Below are 20,676 nucleotides of genomic sequence, written 5' to 3'. Positions count from 1 at the left end.
CCATGAGGCCTGAGGATTATTGGTATTGTAATCACATTGCATCTGGAGGGAACCCAAATGGAAACAGAACATATGAAATCTACTTACAAAAGAGGAACCTCAACAATCAGCTGAATGAGGCAGCAAAGTAATTCTTCCATAAGATCTTCATATTCAGATCCTAAAAGAAAATAAGGAAATTTTACTGGATATTTCAACATTAGTGCAGTAATAACTGTCTGGTTTGGTTCTGCAACCCAACAAGACCGACAGAGACTTCAGAGGATAATTAGAACTGCAGAAAAAACAATGGCTACCAACCTGCCTACCATTGAGGACCTGTATACTGCACGAGTCAAAAAGAGGGCTGTGAAAATATTTATAGACCCCTCGCATCCTGGACATAAACTGTTTCAACTTCTACCCTCAAAACGACGCTATAGAGCACTGCACACCAGAACAACAAGGCACAAGAACAGTTTTTTCCCAAACACCATCACTCTGCTAAACAAATAATTCCCTCAACACTGTCAAAACTATTCACTACATAAGTCTGCATTACTATTACTATTAATCTTCTCATCATTCCTATCACCAATCTCCTCCCACTTATGACTGTATGACTGTAACTTTGTTGCTTGGATCCTTACGATTTATATTGATATTGTTTCCTGATTGCTTATTTGTACCCTATGACTATCATTAAGTGTTGTACTTCATGATTCTTGACGAACGTATCTTTTCTTTGATGTACACTGAGGGGGTATGCACCAAGACAAATTCCTTGTGTGTCCAATCATACTTGACCAATATAAAATTCTATTCTATTCTATTCTATTCTATTCTATTCTATTCTATTCTATTCTATTCTATTCTATCTTCCAAATTTCATCCAAATTTCCAGTTACCAAAGTTTAAACTTCACCATCTTTTTTTTAAACAGTGTATTTTTAAAAATGGCTCAAAAACAGCTGACTGAAATACAGGCTAGGAATTGGATTCAAATTAAAAATTCCATGTTTTCAGATCATTACTATTACACCTCCTACTGTAAATGGCAAAAATTAATTCTAGATTATTTAGAAATTGGTTAAAAGCCTCTGTCATACAGAAATCAAACTTTAAGGAAAGAAAGGAACTTGTGAGAACATTTTCAGTAGAAAAGGAAGAAGAAAATGAGACAGAAACTTAATCTACAATTCTTTTTGCTTTATCATTCAAGCAAGTATTAATCTTTGCAGAATAAAAAAAAATCAGGGCTTAATTATCCAAGAAAATTTGCAGGATGACATAATATTAGTCTTCCAATATTTGAAGGGCTGCCAGAAAGAAGATTGGGGTCAACCTATTTTCCAAAGCACAAAAAGGGTAAAACAAGAAACAATGGATAGAAACTAATCGAGGAGAGAAGCAACCTAGAACCAAGGAGAAACTTCATAACAGTGAAAACAATCAAACAGTGGAAAGGCTTGCCTTCAGAAGTTCTGGGTGCTCTGTCACTGGTGGCTTTTAGAAGAGATAGGACAGTCATTTGTCTGGAATGGTATAGGACAGGGATGGCTAACCTTTTTGCCGTCACGTGCCAAAAGCGGGGGGAGCGGGTCACATGCGGGCGTGCCCACACCCATAGTTCAATGCATCACATCCTGGGGTGAAATGCTCCCGGATTGGACCGGATCGCCCGGTCCAGTAGCGATCTTGGCTGTTGGTTCGGCGATCTGGTAGCGATGGCGGAACAAAGCTCCGCCCACCCACCCGGATGTCATTACTTCCTGGTTTTAACCAGGAAGTAATGTGTTTTTTACCTTCTGCAAATGCACAGGTTTTGCGCATCTGCAGAAGGTCTGCGTGCGCATGTGATGCGCGTGCGAACAAAGCGTGTGGGCATGCGGTGCATGCTCTTCCAAACTAGAAAGGAAGGTAAGTAGATTTCACCCCTGGTCCCACCCACCCCGCGCTCCTCCTGCTTTTGGCACATGATGGCCTGGTGGGCCCGGTAGGCCCGTTTTTTCGCCCTCCCCAGGCTCCAGAGGCTTTCTATGAGCATGGGGAGAGCAAAAAATGGGCCTCCCCACCCCCCAGAGGCCCTCCGGAGGCCAGAAACAATCTGTTTCCTGACTTCCGGTGGGCCCAGAAGGCCTGAAAATTAGTTGGCCGGCACACGCATGCACGCTGGAGCTCAGCTAGGGCAACGCTTGCGTGCCCACCGATATGGCTCCACGTGCCACCTGTGGCACGCGTGCCATAAGTTCGCCATCACAGGTAAAGGATCTTCTGCTTAAGCAGGGGATTGGACTACCTGACCTCCAAGGTCCCTTCCAACTCTGTTAATTCTGTTACTCTGCTCATCACAAACTATAACTAGGGCATGTCCCAACAGTAAGGGATCATTTGTTAACTTTTCATAAGGTGAATGAAATTGAAGAAAATTGAAAATATATTTGCAGGGGAAAAAAAATGTCTCTCATTCAGAAATAAATTAGGTTCTACGTTTCCATTGGTCAAGCAAGGCCGAGGCATCAGAAGGTTAAAGACGGCCAACCATTGGCCGAGCGAGATGCAATTAGCAATTCTTTCAGCTTAGCGCATCCGCACAGAATTATCGGCATCGCACAGCTGACAAAATAAGCTCTGGGAAATAAACGCCTTTCCCTCCAACCCAGTCATTAAGCCAAAGCCTAAAAATCCAATTGCTTTCATTTGTCTGCTTCACTGCATCCCAAAGCAACCAGATCCTGTTTTTCCCCCCCCCTCTTTTACATTTTGGCTTCTCGGGAACATCTCAGCTCTTTGTACCTTACAGTGTTTACAAACTTTTGGGGAAGTTTTTTCAGGACAAGTGAATTTACAGGATTATGTCCAAGCACAAAGGGAAGGTTATACGCCATCATTATCCAAGCTTCGCAATTCGTCCCGAATAGAGGAAATTATTCCAATTTTATAGAAGGGTAAACTAAAACAGGAAACAATCCACTGGCAGAAGATCAGAGTGCAGCAGAGATCAACACCGAAGAGGAATTCCAATTTCCTGACTTCTGGATCCTGCTCCAAACCAATAGACCACACACAAGCACCTTGTTTTTCTTTTTTCTCCCAAAGATCGTTTGTTAAACGAGGCAAAAATAATAATAATAATAATAATAATAATAATAATAATAATAATAATAATAATAATAATAATAATAATAATTGCCACTTTCTTCAACCAACTTAACCCTGGGTGTTTTGCTGCTTTGAATAACCGGAATAATTCTTTAAGCGTTTGTCCCAAAGGTGTTTTTTTACAAGAAGCAACTGGTTTTTCTTTGAAGATGTTTCACTTCTCATCCCAGAAGCTTCTTCAGGAATGGAAGGGGAATGGTGGGGAATGGAAGAGCTGGAGAAGCTTCTGGGTTGAGAAGCGAAACGTCTTCAAAGAAAAAGAAGAAAGCCCAGTTGCCTCTTGGAAAAGCACCTTTGAGGCAACATGACCTGGACGACTGAGAATCTCCATCAAGTTTTTATTTATTTTTTTAAATGTATACATATCATTATGTGGATGGTGTAGTGTTTGAGTAGCATACATTTCCATACAGATAAACATATTCATAATTATTACATTCCATTTTCCTTATTCCATATTACTTACCCCTATCTTTTACACAATTTTTTTATTTTCATATAAATATTAATAAGTATGCAATAACATCTAAACCGATATGCTTTAATGTCCACTGTATTATCTTTTGTTATAATTTCAATAGTAGAAAAAATACAAAATTGTCCGTCTGTTTTCTGTACACCATATTTCCCAATTTTACAACAACGATGACTGAGAATCTCCAAAGGCATCTCACTAAGTGTTTGCTTGTCTGAAACAAAATAATATAAATATTTCTTCATAATTGGGAAAGAGTTTAGTGACCCACTCCTTTCCCCTGATTGGAACGAAGATATGGGGTAAAAGAAAAACAATTAGAGGTAGTCCTTGATTTATGACTAGGACGGAGCAACAAAATTAGCAACAAAATTTCTGTTGCTAAGCAAGACAGTGGTTAAGTGAGCTTTTCCGCATTTTAAGATCTTTCTTGCCACCGTTGCTAAGTGAATCACTGCATTTGTCAAGTTAGTCACACGGCTGTTAAGTGAATCTGGCTTCCCCATTGACTTTGCTTGTCAGAAGGTCACAAAAGAGGATCGCACAACCCTGGGACATGGCAACCGTCATAAATAGGAACCAGTTGCCAAGCGTCTGAATTTTGATCATGTGACCATGGACAGGCTGCAACGGAGAAAAATGGAAGGCTGCTATCCTGTCACCCCTAGTTCCAGCGGTGGGATCCTACCGGTTTAACAACCGGTTCGGTGATCCAGTTCGCTCCCAGCTGATTGTTGGAGCTACCGGTTGGCCCAAACTGGTCCAAACCATTAGAATCCCACCCCTGCCTAGTTCTCCTTTTCATTAAATTAGACATACCCAATTCCTGCAATCGTTCTTCATATGTTATAGCCTCCAGTCTCCTAATCACCTTTATTGCTCTTTTCTGCACTCTTTCTAGAATCTTAACATTTTTTTCTATATCATGGCGACCAAACAGGATGCAATATTCCAAGTGTGGTCTTCCCAAGGCATTATTAAATGATAATACTTTATGTGATCTTGATTCTATCCCTGTTAATGCAGCCTAGGACTGGGTTAGCTTTTTTGGCAGCTACCGCGCACAGTTGGCTCCTATTTAAGCGATTGTCCACTAGGATTCCAAGATCCCTCTCGCAGTTCCTACTATTCAGCTGTTACTGCATTAGTGTTGTGAAGGCAGCAAGAGTTGAGCTATAATGGAGATAAATTATACTTCATTCTTTATACATAACAATTCTATGCAAAAATACATACTTGGGCACCAAAGTCAAATTATAGATTTCAGAGAATCCCTAATAAAACCTGACATCATCTTTGGTACATGGTACAAAGTTAAATGTATTTCTTTGCAAGCTTGTATGCCATTTATAACCCAGTTGTTCGTGGATTCAGACTAAGAACACAGTGGCAGATGCCGAAGTTTCAACAGCCTTTTTAGCCAGTGCTTGATCTCAACCTATCAGGTAGCAAACATTTTCTACAGCTGGCTAAGAGCTCTTTTATTCTAACGCTTGAGATTTTCTCCTCAACCTTCCCCATGTGACTCTTGCAACTCAGAAATACTCTTGCGTGTGCTGAATGTTTGAGAGCCCTCACAGATTTGCAATCTGGGGACTGCGACGGCCGTTCTCAAACCTTGATTCTTCTTTACTATATAAGCATTTCATGGTAGAGTTGGCGGTATGTTTCAGAGTAACCGTGTTGGAAGGGACCTTGGAGGTCTTCTAGTTCAGAGTTCCCCAACCGAGCCAGGTTTGCGGCCTGGTGGGAGGAGAGAGGGGAGGGTTCTGGATGAATGACAGGCAAGCATGTGTTTTCACGCAGTTCGATTTGTGGGAGCGGCGGGCACACACGGATGCAGCTCACACAAATGGAGCACGTGCGCACGTGCTTGCATGCTCCTCACGCACGTGGGGATGCGCGCACATGCACGCCTGCCACTTCCTCAGCCCGGTTACGAACGGCTCGAGGCCCAGTAGTGGGCTGCAGCCTGGAGGTTGGGGATCCTTGTTCTGGTTCAACCCCCTGCTCAAGAAGAAAACCCTATGCCAGGGGTGTCAAACTCAAGGTCTGGGGGCCGGATGTGGCCCATAGGGCCGCCTTGGAAACAGCAAAGGACCGGCCCACAGTGCCTCTGCCAGCGAAAATGGAGCTCGGGAGGGCCACAGGCAGCACTTCCGAGCTCCGTTTTCACTGGCAGAGTGTTGCAAGAGGCCGTCCCAGCCGAAAACAAAGTTCGAGAGCCCGTTTTTGCTGGCAGAGTGTTCGGGCCACCACAGGCACCTCCAACACGAATGACGTTGAGCTGGCAAGGCCCATCCTGGCCACACCCACTCTGGCCCCCCGAGGTCAAACACAACCCTGATGTGGCCCTCAATGAAATTGAGATTAACACCCCTGCCTTATACCATTTCAGACAAACAGGTGTCCAAACTCTTCTTAAAAAGAAGAGCTTCTGCAGTCAAATCGTTCCACTAATTAATTGTTCTCACTGTCAGGAAATTTCTCCTCGGTTCTAGGTTGCTTCTCTCCTTGATTAGTTTCCATCCTTTGTTTCTTGTCCTGCCTTCAGGAGGTTTGGAGAATAGATTGACACCTCCCCCCCCCCCTCTTCTTTGTGGCACTGATCTCAAGTGGTTTTTATGGCAGCCCCTGAAAATCCGAGTTTTTCAGATCAGTGCTTTGCTGCAAATACCAAACTCCTTTTCCGTTTCAATTTCTTCGTCTCTCAAGGGACCCCTGGAGAATCCCTGAAACATCCATTCTGACCAGGGATACCTCAACTTTTGCATACAACTCTATTTCGGATAAAATGACCCCTGAACGATGTATTGTGAAAGGCCAACCAGGAAGCATAAGAACAGACATTCTGCAGAACGATAAAAATCTTTTGGCCAAGGTGTGATGCCATTGGTTTTGTTGGAATAATTCAATATTTACCATAAGAGCCTGGGGTTTTTTCCTCATAGGTGAAATGAAGCTGCAATTCCTCTTCTGACATCTGACAGATCAACACTTTCAACAGGCAGCAGATAATAAACAGAGCATTCTGAGCCTGCCAGATAAAGAGGTGGCTGGAAGAGAAACAGGAGTTTCAAGAGCCTGTATACCAACCATATAGGAAGAAAATAACTTTCAAGATACAGGTAGTCCTCGACTTACAACCATTCATTTACTGACCATCCAAAATTGCAACGGCACTGAAGAAAAGTGACAAGTGGCCCTTTTTGAGACTTACGACTGTTGCAGCAAACCTCAATCATGTGATCAAAATTCAGAGGATCGGCAACTGGCTTGTATTTATAATGGCTGAAGTTGCCCTGGGGTCGTGTCCTCTCCTTTGGTGACCTTCCGACAAGGGAAGTCAATGGGGAAGTCAGATTCAGCTTACAATCGTGTTATTAAGAACAGGCAAGAAATGTCATAAAATGGGACAAAACTCACTTAATAGCTCTCTCATTTAGCAACAGAAAATGTTGGGCTCAAATTGTGGCTGTAAGTTGAGCACTACCTGTATTCGTTACAATACATTCATGACATTAAATGCTTATTTATTCTGTCTGCCTGCTTGCCTGCCTATCTATCTACCTATTACCTATATACCTACCTATCATCTCTCTCATCTATCTATCCATCCATCCATCCATCCATCCATCCATCCATCCATCCATCTTATCTATCTACCTCCCTCCCTATTACCTACCTATCATCTCTCTCACTCTCTATCTATCATCTCTCTCACACACACATATACACATCTATTAATCATTTATCCATCCATCCATCCATCCATCCATCCATCCATCCATCCATCATCATCTTCTCTCTCTCACACACATATACACATCTATTAATCATTTATCCATCCATCCATCCATCCATCATCTCCTCTCTCACACATACACATATACACATCTATTAATCATCTATCTATCTATCTATCTATCTATCTATCTATCTATCTATCTATCTATCTATCTGCTTTTTGTTCGTTCGTTTGTTTATATCACAACTTAATATTTTTATAAAAAGGTGATGAAAATATCTAATATTCTTTTGCCCTCCTATTTTCCGCATAACAACCACCTTGTGAGGTGCCTTGGGCTGAGAGAGAGAGAGGGACTGGCCCAAAGTCGCCCAGTTCTCTTCACATTCTCAAGCAGATGTCAGTAGATCAGAGGAGCAGATGTATTCCATAAAATTAGGAAGGCACATGGGCAAAAATAAAATGAGATATGTCTAACAGTGATCTAACAACACCCTCAAATCTTGCCATCTGTATGTGTCGCTTCCCCAGGTTCTAAGTCTTGGGCGCCCCCCTTAACTCTTTCCAGCCCATCGTCAGAGCTGCCCTTTTGAAGCCTGCTACCACCCCTGCCAAGTTTACAATCAGGCTTTTCCTGCTGTGAGAAATAAAGATTTCCACCTCACCAGCTTTGATCCTTATGGATAACACCCAATTTATGGGAATGCTTACAATGGACTCTCCAAATGCCTTGGCTAACCCCAAAATGTTCTGCCTTCTTTTTATACCTAGCCCTGCTTTGTTAAAACATGCAGGATGTTTTACTGAACAGGAAAGTACTGAATTCCAGACAATGCATAAAGGGCTACTAGCTGCGGTCCTAAGATTTGACAAAGGGGGTTGGGTAGGGTAGGGTAGAATAGGAATAGGGATGGGGTAGGGGTAGGGGTAGGGGTAGGGGTAGGGGTAGGGATAGGGATAGGGATAGGGATAGGGATAGGGATAGGGATAGGGATAGGGATAGGGATAGGGATAGGGATAGGGATAGGGATAGGGATAGGGATAGGGATAGGGATAGGGATAGGGATAGGGATAGTGTGAGAGGAAAAACCTCTCAGCATATTGCTGCAGCTAATTGATTGATTGGTTTGAACAGTTTGAATGAACCAATCAGAGCACAGCTTCTTGGCTCTGAGTTTCCCGCACTTTCCAATGGTCAGTTGATCAGTATATAAGCAGCAGCAGAGCACGAGAGCCACGTTCACTTCAGAGCCCAGCAGATCATGACCAGAGACCTCACCTGAGACCTTACTCCAGAGCTGAAGTTGCTACAAAGAGCTGAGTCACTGCCTTGCTCCTGAGAAGACTGACAAAGAACGCAGAGAGCCTCCCATGCTTGGGAAGAGGATTAGAGCTAATGGACTTTGCTGAGAGGAGAATCTTTTAGGCTGTTGGTGCCTTCTTGTAGGTTTTGTTTTTATGTGTTTTATTATTAAACCAGTTAATTTCTCAAGACTCCTCTCTCAACTTGCATGCTTTGGTGCTTTTGTGTGCATATCGGGTCACGGTCCATTCGAATACAGAACCTTTCCTTCACAGATAGGGATAGGGATAGGGATAGGGATAGGGATAGGGATAGGGATAGGGATAGGGATGGCATAGAATAGAATAGAATAGAATAGAGAATAGAATAGAATAGAATAGAGAATAGAATAGAATAGAATAGAATAGAATAGAATAGAATAGAATAGAATAGAATAGAATAACTTTATTGTCACTTAGAATGTATGCTAATCAGCATACATTAAAATAAAATTTCATTACCTACAGCTCTCAAAGGGTCACCACCTCCAATATACACTACATAACCATGACAGAATAAATCAATATCATTTCATAATATTGTACAATGTTATGAAGTCGCTTTCTATAATCCATTATCTATCAAAAAAAAAAAAAAACACATCTCACTGAGTCACCTCCTTTCTTTGGAAGTGTCAAGCAGAAAAAGTCCTTCGTCTCTTAATTCTAATGTCGCCGGATGCAATATGACCTTAACAACGTGGCATATTCAGGATAATTAACACCGTGCAGAACACATTGTAATATTACTCAAGCAGATACGTTTTTAGAGGCTAGCAGCTACATTTTTTTGGAAAGCTTGAGTCACAGATGCTGGGAGAATTATGTAGAGTATGTCTGGTCGTATTAGACAGATGGACAGAATCAAGCAGATTGGAATAGTATAGTTGGAAGGGACCTTGGAGGTCTTCTAGTCCACCCCCCCTACTCAAGCAGGAAACCCTACACCATTTCAGACACATAGTTGTCCAATCTCTTCTTAAAAGCCTCCAATATTGGAGCACCCACAACTTATGGAAGGAGATTATTCCACTTATTAATTGTTCTGTCAGGAAATTTCTCCTTAGTTCTGGTTGGTTCTCTCCTTGATTAATTTCCATCCATTGTTTCTTGTCCTGCTTTCGGGTGATGGAGCATTTGACTTATTTTCTTTTCTTTTCTTTTTAAAAAGGGAATTGGGGGATACCTATTTTGCCTTTCTTGGTTTTAGAAAATGTTACCACTAAGTCAATGCATGTACTACAGTTTTTGTGTGTTACCTGCCACAAAACAGTTGGGAACGTTATCATTAGAATAGAATAACAGAGTTGGAAGGGACCTTGGAGGTCTTCTAGTCCAACCCTCTGCTTAGGCAGGAAACCCTACACCACTTCAGACAAAGGGTTGTCCAATCTCTTCTTAAAAATGTCCAGTGTTGGAGCATTCACAACTTCTGGAGGCAAGTTGTTCCATTGATTAATTGTTCTCACTGTCATTACCTCCAAGTCATTTTGATGGAAATGTTTACTAGAGCGGAGACCATTATACAAGGACTCAGACTTCATAAAATACTATTAGCTGTGCCACTGAAGCAATCAGCCAGCCCCCTCAGTAGCAACTATGGGCATTTCAACCAGGGTTGGGTTTGGTATTTGTGCTTTGAAGTTAACAAAAATCAGCAAGTAACAAAACACACTTACTTCTGACATTCTGCTGAAATTTTTAATTCTTTGGTTCTGGAAAGGAAGACTTTAATCAGTGAGGCAAGGTTTCCTGTCCGAGGATTATTCTCCACTAGGAAGAAGAGCAGGAAAAGTTAGGTAATGTTTCAGATTGTACAATGATTATATCTAGTTTAAACACGAGGTTTGCAAGCCTATGTCCTCTTAACCAGGGTATTACACTCAAACTCAACAAAGAATGTACCTCTTTCTTTGTAAATTTGTTCAGCATATTTACTGAGCTGGTAATCTCAGCCAGGCATACCAGGAGATGTTTAGCCATCAGAGAAGCCTCAAGGTGCCACATCTCAAACTGATGAGACAACATGCTTTAAAAGGGGAAAAAAGGAACATTTAAGGTGCTTTTTCCAAAGGCAACTGGACTTTCTTGGTTTTTTCCTTGAAGACATTTCGTGTTGTGGTCTGCCAGCAACCTGCAGAGCTGGCAGCGGGGTCGGACAGTGAGGACCGCTGGGGAGGAACATGGGCCAGTCCTGGAGTCAGGGGAAAGCCCGGATGAGGGCTCTGCATCGGAGGCAGAGATGGGGCCAGGGAGTGATGCGCGGACTCCAGAGCCCCCAGAGTCGCCTGTTCCTAGTGCACGCGTGCGCAGAGCTGCCAGAAGGCAAGAGCAGCTAAAACAAAAGGGACGACTCGGGAGTAAGGCCAGGAGATGATTGGCCCCTCCCATAAGGCTTAAAAGAGAAACAAAGGCACTTGGGCCTTTTTGCAGGAAAGCAATGTTGCTAACTCTGTTTCCAGTCGGCATCTCTTGTTTGTTTCTGAACTTCGTGGGGCTTTGCCAAGTAAGGCCTTTGGCAGGGTGTCAAAGAAGATAAAGTTTGGTAATTATCCCAAAGGACTTCTTCCGAAGGACTTGTTTTGCAATTAAATGGGACTCAGCTGGGAATGAACGTAATTCTCAGCTGTTACAATAAAATAGGTTTGTTTGGGACTAATTGTGTCTTGTAATGACTCAGTAAGCCTAGGTCACAACATTTCGCTGCTTCTCATCCAAGAAGCTTCTTCAATTCTGAACTGAGCTGAACAGAAGGACACAGCGAAGGGGTCGTGAAAGGAAATTTGACCGGGGAGCAGGGGGGTGATAGGAAGGGCAGTGCAATTGAAATAATGAGTGGGAGGGGCAGATATGACAGGCACAGGGGGCCATATCATGCTCCGGGGGTGCGCATATGCTGTTTACGAGCGATTGCACACTCCGGCCCCCAATGCGCGACTCGTGTCCGGGGTTGAACAGAGCCTCAGACCCTGGGTCCACGGCTGATGTTATGTAATGCCAGGTCGGTTGTTAACAAAGCCCCCCTCATTTGTGATCTTATTTTGGAGGGGGGTGCGGACCTGGCAGGTATTACGGAGACCTGATTGGGCCAAGAGGGGGGGTACCCCTCATTGAAATGTGCCCACCAGGTTTCCGCGCATTTCATCAGCCAAGGGCTCAGAGGAGGGGTGGGGGAGTTGCAGCGATTATTAGGGAAAGTCTTTGTCCGAGGGAGACCATTGTTCCTCAGATAGCCGGATGTGAGTCCCTTTTTGTGAAGTGGGGCCGTGAGGTGCAGATGGGTCTGTTGACTATGTACCTGGCTCCCTGCCACGTGGCGGCGACCCTGCCCGAGCTGCTCGATGTTATTGCCAGGGTGGCGGTTGATACCCCCAGACTTATTGTCATGGGGGAGTTCAACCTACCATCCGCTGGTGAGGCGTCAGAGGTGGCTCGGGAGTTCATGGCTTCCATGGCGGCCATGGACCTGACCCAGTTAGTCCAAGGCCCCACTCACATAGGGGGACACATCTGGACTTGATTTTCATCTCTGGTCAGTGATTGAATGATCTTGGTAGAGGGGATCTAGACATTAAACCCTTGTCATGGACAGATCATTCGCTCCTTCACTTGGGACTTTCCAGCCGCTTCCCCCCACCGCAGGGAGACGGAACCGACCAGATGGTTCCATCCCAGGCGCCTGATGGATCCCGAAAGGTTCCTGACGGAGCTTGGGCTGTTTCCTGAGACCCTGGCACACAACCCGACCGAAGACCTGATGGCCACCTGGGAGAGTGTGGCCACCAGAGCTTTGGACCATGTCGTGCCTTTGTGGCCTCTGACCTGATGCCGATCTCAATTGGCTCCTTAGTTCTCCGAGGAGCTGAGAGATGAAGCGTCAGAAAAGACGCCTAGAGAGCATCTGGAGGACTAGTCAATCCGATTCTGACCGGACACTGGTGAGGTCTTTTATCAAGACCTACCTAGTGGCGATAAAAGCAGCAAAATCTAACTATTTTCTTGAGGAGAGGCCTCACCACCGCCTCTTTCAAGGCAGTGGGGAAGTGACCCTCTGATGCCATCGCTGACTATTGGGGGTGAATCTCTGCCCCCCACAGAGAGGGCTCGCAATCTGGGCGTCCTCCTGGACACACGGCTGTCTTTAGAAGAGCATATGACGGCCATGGCCAGGGGGGCTTTTTATCAGGTTCGCCTGATTCGCTAGTTGCAGCCCTTTCTGGACCGGGACGCCTTGCGCACGGTCACTCATGCCCTTGTCACCTCCCGGCTGGACTATTGTAATGCTCTCTACATGGGGCTCCCCTTGAAGAGCACTCGGAGGCTCCAGCTGGTCCAGAATGCGGCCGCGCGGGTGGTTATGGGCGCAACCTGTTGTGCCCACGTGACACCCCTCCTGCGCGAGCTGCACTGGCTCCCAGTAGTCTTCCGAGTGCGATTCAAGGTGTTGGTCACCACCTTTAAAGCGCTCCATGGCATAGGACCCGGCTACCTTCAAGACCGACTTCTGCCACCAACAGCCTCCCACCGCCTGTTCGCTCCCACAGAGAGGGTCTCCTCAGGGTGCCATCAGCCAAGTTATGTCTGCTGGCGACACCCAGGGGGAGGGCCTTCTCTGTGGGAGCCCCTGCCCTGTGGAATGAACTGCCCCCGGAAATGCGTAAGATCTCCGACCTTCCGTGTATTTCTCTGTGCCCTCAAGACCCTGCTGTTCTGCCAAGCTGGGCTATCAATGTAATGATTTTTAAATTGGGTGTTTTAAAAATTTTGGGGTTTTAAATCTGAGCCAAAATTATGTAATAATTTTAATTATTTTTAACTGATGTCTGTCTTTGTGCTTGTAATAGGCTGTACACCGCCCTGAGTCCTTCAAGAGAAGGGCGGTATAGAAATAAAATTATTTATTTATTTATTTATTTATTTGGATGAGAAGCAGCGAAACATCCTCAAGGAGAAACAAAGGAAGTCCAGCTGCCTTTGGAAAAAAAACACCCTTGGGACAACCATGACCTGGGTGACTGAGAATCTCCACAGAAAATTCAAGATGGAGCTCTTGATAGTAACCCTCTCGTTTCCCATGTCTGATTCTAACGTTTCAAACAGTTTCATAAAGTTCAGACAAAGCCACAGGTGGCAGTTTCATAAAGTTCTGACCAAGTCCCAGATCTCAAAAACTACTGATCTGAATCACTATACTGTGGCAGAGTTTGGAAAGCTAATTGTTTTGTTCATGTTTAAATTTCAGGGGGGGGGGATTTCAGACGGGGTCAAAATGCAGCGTTTTGAAGAAGCATTTGACATCCATTACCAAGCAATGATCATGTTTCCATTTCTGCTTTTACCTCCTACACAGATTATCTTCTGAATAAATGCATTAAAAACCTTTTTTTTTAAAAAAAAAGTTAGAAAAACAACCTGTTCCACTATAACTGCACCCAAGCCACTTCCTGTGATAGCATGCAATATAAAGCAAAAACTTGTGAAAACGTTTGGCTTAAATAGCACATGCGGGTACAATATGACTACTTCAAGGCCTTAAAACGAAGTGGGTTTAAAAAAAAAAAAACCTTGTGCGCAGGCCACAGATGGGAGATATTAAATGCATCAAAAATACAAAGGGTTGTAGAGCGATTTGCTAGGAAAGCTGAGAGTATGCACAGCACGGAAAGAAAAACGAAGCATGGAAAGAAAGGCTTGGCTGACTGCAGTGTCCTACCTAAAGACTTGCAGACGGACACAGAAGCTTCATCCAAAAGTTTTAACTCAGCGCTGAAAACAAAAGAAACATGTTTATTAGACCTGATGCCGTTGAATTTGGGCAAATTCATCATCCATTCAGACAGCGGGAGGTTTTGATAAAAGGAAAATAGTTGTAACTCAAGGTTGAAATGAGGGATCAGAACAACAGAGTTGGAAGGGACTTCTAATCCAATACAGGTAGTCCTCAACTTACAACCACAATTGAGCCCAAAATTTCCGGGGTTAAGTGAGATGCTTGTTAACTGAGTCTTGCCCCCATTTTGTGACCTTTCTTGCCACCATTGCTAAGTGAATCACGTCAGTTGAAAAGTTAGTAACACGGTTGTTAAGTGAATCTGGCTTTTCCATTGATTTTGCTTGAGGTTGCAAAAGGGGATCACATGACCTTGGGACACGGCAACAGTCATACGTATGAACCGGGTGCCAAGCATCTGAATTTTGATCACATGATCATGGGGCTGTTACAAAGGCGTGAAAAATGGTCGTAAGTCACTTTTTTTCAGTGCCGTTGCTAAGTGAGACAATTGGGTCAGTTGCCAAGCATCTGAATTTTGATCATGAGGATGCTGCCAAGTCAATGAGAAGCCATATTCATTTAACAACCGTGTTATTAACTTAAACAACTGCTCTGATTCACTTAATAACTGTGGCAAGAAAATGGGGCAACACTCGCTTAACAAATATCTCACTTAGCAACCTAAATTTTGGCCTCAATTGTGGTCGTAAGTTGAGGACATATTTTGTATTAGAACCAGTGGTGGGCTGCAACCGGTTTAACAACTGGTTCTGTGAGCACGCACTTCGCGCGCGCACACACCTAACATGTGTGCATGCAGCATTCAAAATACAGAAATTTGAAGCTGAGCTGCTTACCTTCTACGACAGCCCTAGTAAGTAGAACAGCGGAGGCACGGAAATCAGCTGTGCTGTGCGAATCAGCTGAGCCAGAAAGCAGGAAATATAGGACAGGATAGGGTGGGAGCAGGAGGGCGAGGCCAGCTGATTGTTGGAATTACCGGTTCGCTAGAACCGGCAGCAGCCCACCACTGATTAGGACATATTTTAGATACGAGGAATAACAACTTATTCAATATCACCCTGACCATGTTTAAAATGAATGTAAATTCGAGTTGCCCTGCAAGATAGGCAGAAGACCAACAGAAGAGGACATCTGTAGCTCAGGGCTGAACTATATGCTGTTTTGAGCTTGGATGTTTTCTTTATTAAAATAGTTTTTATTAAGCATTTTTCACCTTTAAAAACAGGAAAAAAGGACAAAAAACACAGTAAAAAACAAGACAAACATAACACTATGTACTATTTTTACAGCCTTCTGCATTGGCAGGTATATTCTGCTTTTATATTCAACTCTTCTACTTTATCTTACTATCCTTTATAACAACTTTGATAACTATTATAACCACACTTGTTACATACATTTTACATTATACTTATTTAACATTAACAATAATTAATAGCTTTTGGTTTTTGTTTAAGCGATATTAGATTAAATCTCCTATTTCTTATTTTGGTTTCTGTTTTCTAGCCACCCGTACATTTTATTCCACATTTTATAGTAACCCAAATCTTCTCTTTCCTTTATTTCCATAGTCATTTTATCCATTTTTGCGCATTCAATAATTTTTCTAATCCCTATTTCGGATGTTTTCTTATATACATATTATTACCCAACTAGGTAACTTCAGCTAGCACTGATGATGTTACCTAGGTGGGTAATTAAACATCTGCAAGAAAATAGCCAAGCTCACAGAGCACCCCATACACAAAATAATGACAAATCTCATTAACTTAACCGCTATCACCATTATTGTTTGAGTGCTTTCCTGGTTTTGCCCATTTCAACCCAGTTCAAAAGATTGACTGATTGAGTTGACTCGTCCCACATCTACATCAAGGTTTTACTCTGAAGGGTTGGTTTTAAGGCTGTCATCCTTGTTGCTCGATAAAGCCAATCCTATTTAATACCGAAATACTAGTATGGCTAAAAGCATTGCTCATTTGACCAAAAATCACTACTTCGGTATTCCTTGTTTTTATGATTGTGCAAGTTTGCAATAAATTACTCTTATCTGCAAAAATGTACACACACACACACACCCAGGTCTAGGCCAGAGGTGGGTTTCAGCAGGTTCTGACCAGTTCTGAAGAACCGGTAGCGGAAATTTTGAGTTGTTCGGAGAACCGGTAGTAAAAATTCTAACTGGCCCTGCCCCCATCTGTTCTCTGCCTCCCAAGGAGCAGCTGATTGGGAGGAAATGGGCATTTTGCAATATCCTTCCCCTGGAGTGGGGTGGGAATGGAGATTTTACAGTATTCTTCCTCTGCCACGCCCACCAAGCCACGCCCTCCAAGTCATGCCACACCCACCAAGCCACGCCCACAGAACCGGTAGTAAAAAAAATTGAAACACACCACTGGTCTAGGCCCTGCACAAAGTTTTTCATGAGAGCAATGCGCTAACAGATAAAGGTTGCTTTAGATCAGTGTTTCTCAACCTTGGTAGCTTGAAGATGGGTGGACTTCAACTCCCAGAAGCCCCCCAGCCAGCGCTGCTGGCTGGGGGATTCTGGGAGTTGAAGTCCACCCATCTTCAAGCTTCCAAGGTTGAGAAACACTGCTTGAGATTCTATCTTGAAAGCAAAAAGAACACTTTCCTACCAAAAAATAAAATGGAAAAAGGGCCCTAGAACACAGTATCAAATAACAGCAAGATGCTTTGTTAATGTGTAAATCAGGGGTGAAATGCTCCTGGTTCAGACCGGATCACTCAATCTGGTAGCGATGACGGCAGGTGGTTCGGAGAACCGGTAGCAAAAATCCTGGCGCCGCCCCCCCCCCAAAAGAGCCTTGATAGTACAAGGGTTTAGTGCACCCTGTTATTAACACAGCTGCCTGCAATTTCTGCTGGTTCGAATCTCTCCAAGGCTCAAGGTTGACTCAGCCTTCCATCCTTTCTAAGGTAGGTGAAATGAGGACCCAGTTTGTGGGGGCAATAAGCTGACTTTGTATAAAATATACAAAAGAATGAAGGCTATTGCTTAAAGCATTGTAAGCCGCCCTGAGTCTCCGGAGAAGGGCGGCATATAAATCAAATTAAAAAAAAATAAAAAATGCCTAGCTGAGCAACATAATCATCAGAGGCTTTTTTTTTACTTTTAAAAGCATTTTTTCTACAATCTCTTCCAACGAAAAAATGCTTTTAAAAGTGAAAAGAAGCTTCTGATGATCGCGTGGCTCAGCTGGGATCGTCAGAGGCTTTTCAAAGCATTTTTTTCTGCAGCCTCTTGGCCGAAGAGGTGGTTAAAAAAATTATTTGAAAAGTCTCTGACGATCCCAGCTGAGTTGCCTGATCGGCAGAGGCTTTTCAAAGCATTAGAAAAAATGCTTTGAACAGTTTAAAAAAAAAAAAAGTTGGCCATGCCCACCCAGTCACATTACCCCCACCACCACCAAGCCATGCCCACAGAACCGGTAGTAACAAATTTTACATTTCACCCCTGGTGTAAACACATGGTAAACTTCTGCAAACAATTGTATCTCCTTTTTTAACAGATCAACAGAGTTGGAAGGGACCTTGTAAGTCATCTAGTCCAACCCCCATCCAGCCACCCAAGCAAGAGGCCCTACACCATTTCTGACAGATCACAGTCCAGTCTCTTCTTGAAAGCTTCCAGTGATGAAGCTCCCACAACTTCTGAAGGCAACTTCTGTTCCATGGGTTGACTGTTCTCACTGTCAGAAAATGTCTCCTTATTTCTAGGTTGAATCTCTCTTTAATAAATTTCCATCCACGATTCCTTCTCTGGCCTTCGGGTGCTTTGGAAAATAGCTTGACCCCCTTCCTCTCTGTGGCAGCCCCTCAACTATTGGAAGACTGCTATCATGTCTCCCCTGGTCCTTCTCTTCACTAGACTAGCCATGCCCAGTTCCTGTAATCGTTCTTCATATGTTTTAGCCTCCAGTCCCCTCATCATCTTGGTTGTTCTTCTCTGCAGAGTCTCAACATCTTTTTTATAGTGTGGTGACTAAAATGGATGCAGTACTCTAGGTGTGGTCTTCCTAAGGCTTTATAGAGTGGTATTAGTACCTCACTTGATCTAGATTGTATCCCTCTGTTAATGCAATTTAGGATAGCATTGGCTTTTTTGGCTGCCGCTGCACACTCCTGGCTCATATTTACTTGGTTGTCCACTAAGACTCCAAGGTCCCTCTCACAGTCACTGCTATTAAACCTGGTTTCACCCAGTCTATATGTGTACATTAGGTTTGTTTTTCCTAAATGTAAGACTTTACTTTTCTCTACAATAAATTTCATTTTGTTAGATAGGGTTAGATAAGATCCATCTGGATTTTGAGCCTATCATCTAGGGCAGTGATGGCTAACCTTTTTGCCATCGTGTGCTAAAAGCGGGGGGAGCACAGTGGGGGGGTCACGCGTGTGCGTGCCCACACCATAATTTAATGTGCGCGTGACACACACACCCATTCCTCCTGCTTTTGGCACGCGATGGCACAGTGGGCTCGGTAGGCCCGTTTTTCACCCTCGTGAGGCTCCAGAGGCTTTCTTAGAGCCTGGGGAGGGCAAAAACAGCCTTCCCCACACCCCTGGAGGCCCTTCGGAGGTCGGAAACAGCCCGTTTCCTGACTTCCGGTGGGACCGGAAGGCCCAAAAATCAGCTGGCTGGCACGCACATGCGTGCTGGAGCTGAGCTAGGGCAATGCTCGCACGCCCACAGATATGGCTCCACGTGCCACCTGTGGCACCCATGCCATAGGTTCGCCATCACGGATCTAGGGTGTTGGCTATTCCTGCCAACTTAGTTTCATCAAATGCTAAAAAAATTAATGTGTTTATAAAACAACTGTGCAATCAGCAACTGTATTATCACTGAACTCCAAATTTTAGCCAATTCTGGTAACCACCCATTATTTGCTGATGGCAAGTCCCAGCCTTTTGTTTTATATGATGTCCCCAATGTTTAGTTTCCTAACAACAGAACTCAAACCTCTGAGGAAAGATCAGTTATTTCTTTGTATGGGAGTACATTCTCTCTTTTTTTTTAATCAGTTTTATTAAACTTTATTGTAAGATAAAATACACAAATAAAAATTGCTGTATTTTTCGGACAATAAGACACACCGGTATATAAGACGCACCACGATTTTGAAGAGGTAAGAAAAAAAAAAACATTTTTGCCCTCCCTGGCCCTCAGGAGCAACTCTCCAAGCCTCTCAAACCTTCTGCGTGCCCCATTTTTTGCCCGTTTTTCGCAAAAATGGCTCCGTTTTTGCCCTCTCCCAGGAGCACTCTGAGGGCCTCCCAAATCATCTGCGCACCCTGTTTTTCGCAAAACAGGCAAAACCCAGGCCATTTTTTGCCTGTTTTTGTGAAAAATGAGGGTTTGAGTGGCCTGCAGAGTGCTCCTGGGGACTGGGGGAGGGCAAAAACGCCCCCATTTTTGCGAAAATCGGGCAAAAACCAGGCCTGTTTTTCACAAAAAATGGAACGAGCGGGGCAGGGCTTTGGGAGGTCAAAAATGGATGTATTCAGTGTATAAGATGCACCAACATTTCCATCCTCTTTTAGGAGGGAAAGAGGTGCGTCTTATACTCCAAAAAATACAGTAGTAAAGTTAAAAAGAGAAAGGTGCAAAGAGACATAGAAAAGAACGAAAAAAGTAGTGATTTCTGACTTTTTTTCATCGCAGCAGAATACAAAATGGATTACAGCTTCAATCATTTGCTTTACCTTTCTAAATATTTCAAGCCATTTTTATAACAAGAAAAACATTCTAACCCTCAAAATCTAAAATTAGTGTTTCCTTTTTTTCAGTTTCGAGTACAAAATTCAGAAGTGGTTTCCAAATGGAAACAAAACTAGGTAAGTTCTTCTCTTTAATTAAAACAGTCAATTTTGCCATCTCTGCCAACGCCATCGCCTTAACCATCCATTCTTCTATGGTGGGAATTAATGTACCCTCCCATCTTTGTGCATCCAAGAAAGCCTTGACTTACAACCATTCATTTAGTGACCGTTTGATGTTGCAACAGCACTGAAAGAAGTTGACTTGCGACTATTTTTCACATTTATGACTGTTGCAGCATCCCCGTGGTCACATCTTCAAAATTCAGTCACTTGGCAACTGACTCATAGTTATGACGGTTGCAGTGACCCAGGGTCACGTGATCGCCT

The 20,676-nt window shown here is 43.6% G+C and overlaps 1 protein-coding gene across 2 annotated transcripts in view; it reads right to left on the bottom strand.

The window, feature by feature from the left end:
- The window catches only part of DYM (dymeclin), a 275,421-nt gene that overhangs the window by 200,397 nt on the left and 54,348 nt on the right, over positions 1 to 20,676 (bottom strand). For both annotated transcript variants that reach the window (XM_070938939.1, XM_070938941.1), the window contains exons 4-7: positions 14,419 to 14,471; positions 10,385 to 10,478; positions 6,539 to 6,672; positions 88 to 160 (exon numbers count right to left, since the gene is read on the bottom strand). In XM_070938939.1, coding sequence (XP_070795040.1) covers positions 88 to 160; positions 6,539 to 6,672; positions 10,385 to 10,478; positions 14,419 to 14,471 — 354 coding nt within the window. The remainder of the gene's footprint in view (positions 1 to 87; positions 161 to 6,538; positions 6,673 to 10,384; positions 10,479 to 14,418; positions 14,472 to 20,676) is intronic.

This window comes from Pituophis catenifer, unplaced genomic scaffold (genome assembly GCF_029215685.1).
Source record: "Pituophis catenifer annectens isolate HBS135680 unplaced genomic scaffold, rPitCat1.0.hap2 SCAF_2, whole genome shotgun sequence".
Taxonomy (NCBI): Eukaryota; Metazoa; Chordata; class Lepidosauria; order Squamata; family Colubridae; genus Pituophis; species Pituophis catenifer.
Note: the sequence above shows the minus strand (reverse complement) of the source record. Positions and strands in the feature narration are given on the sequence as shown.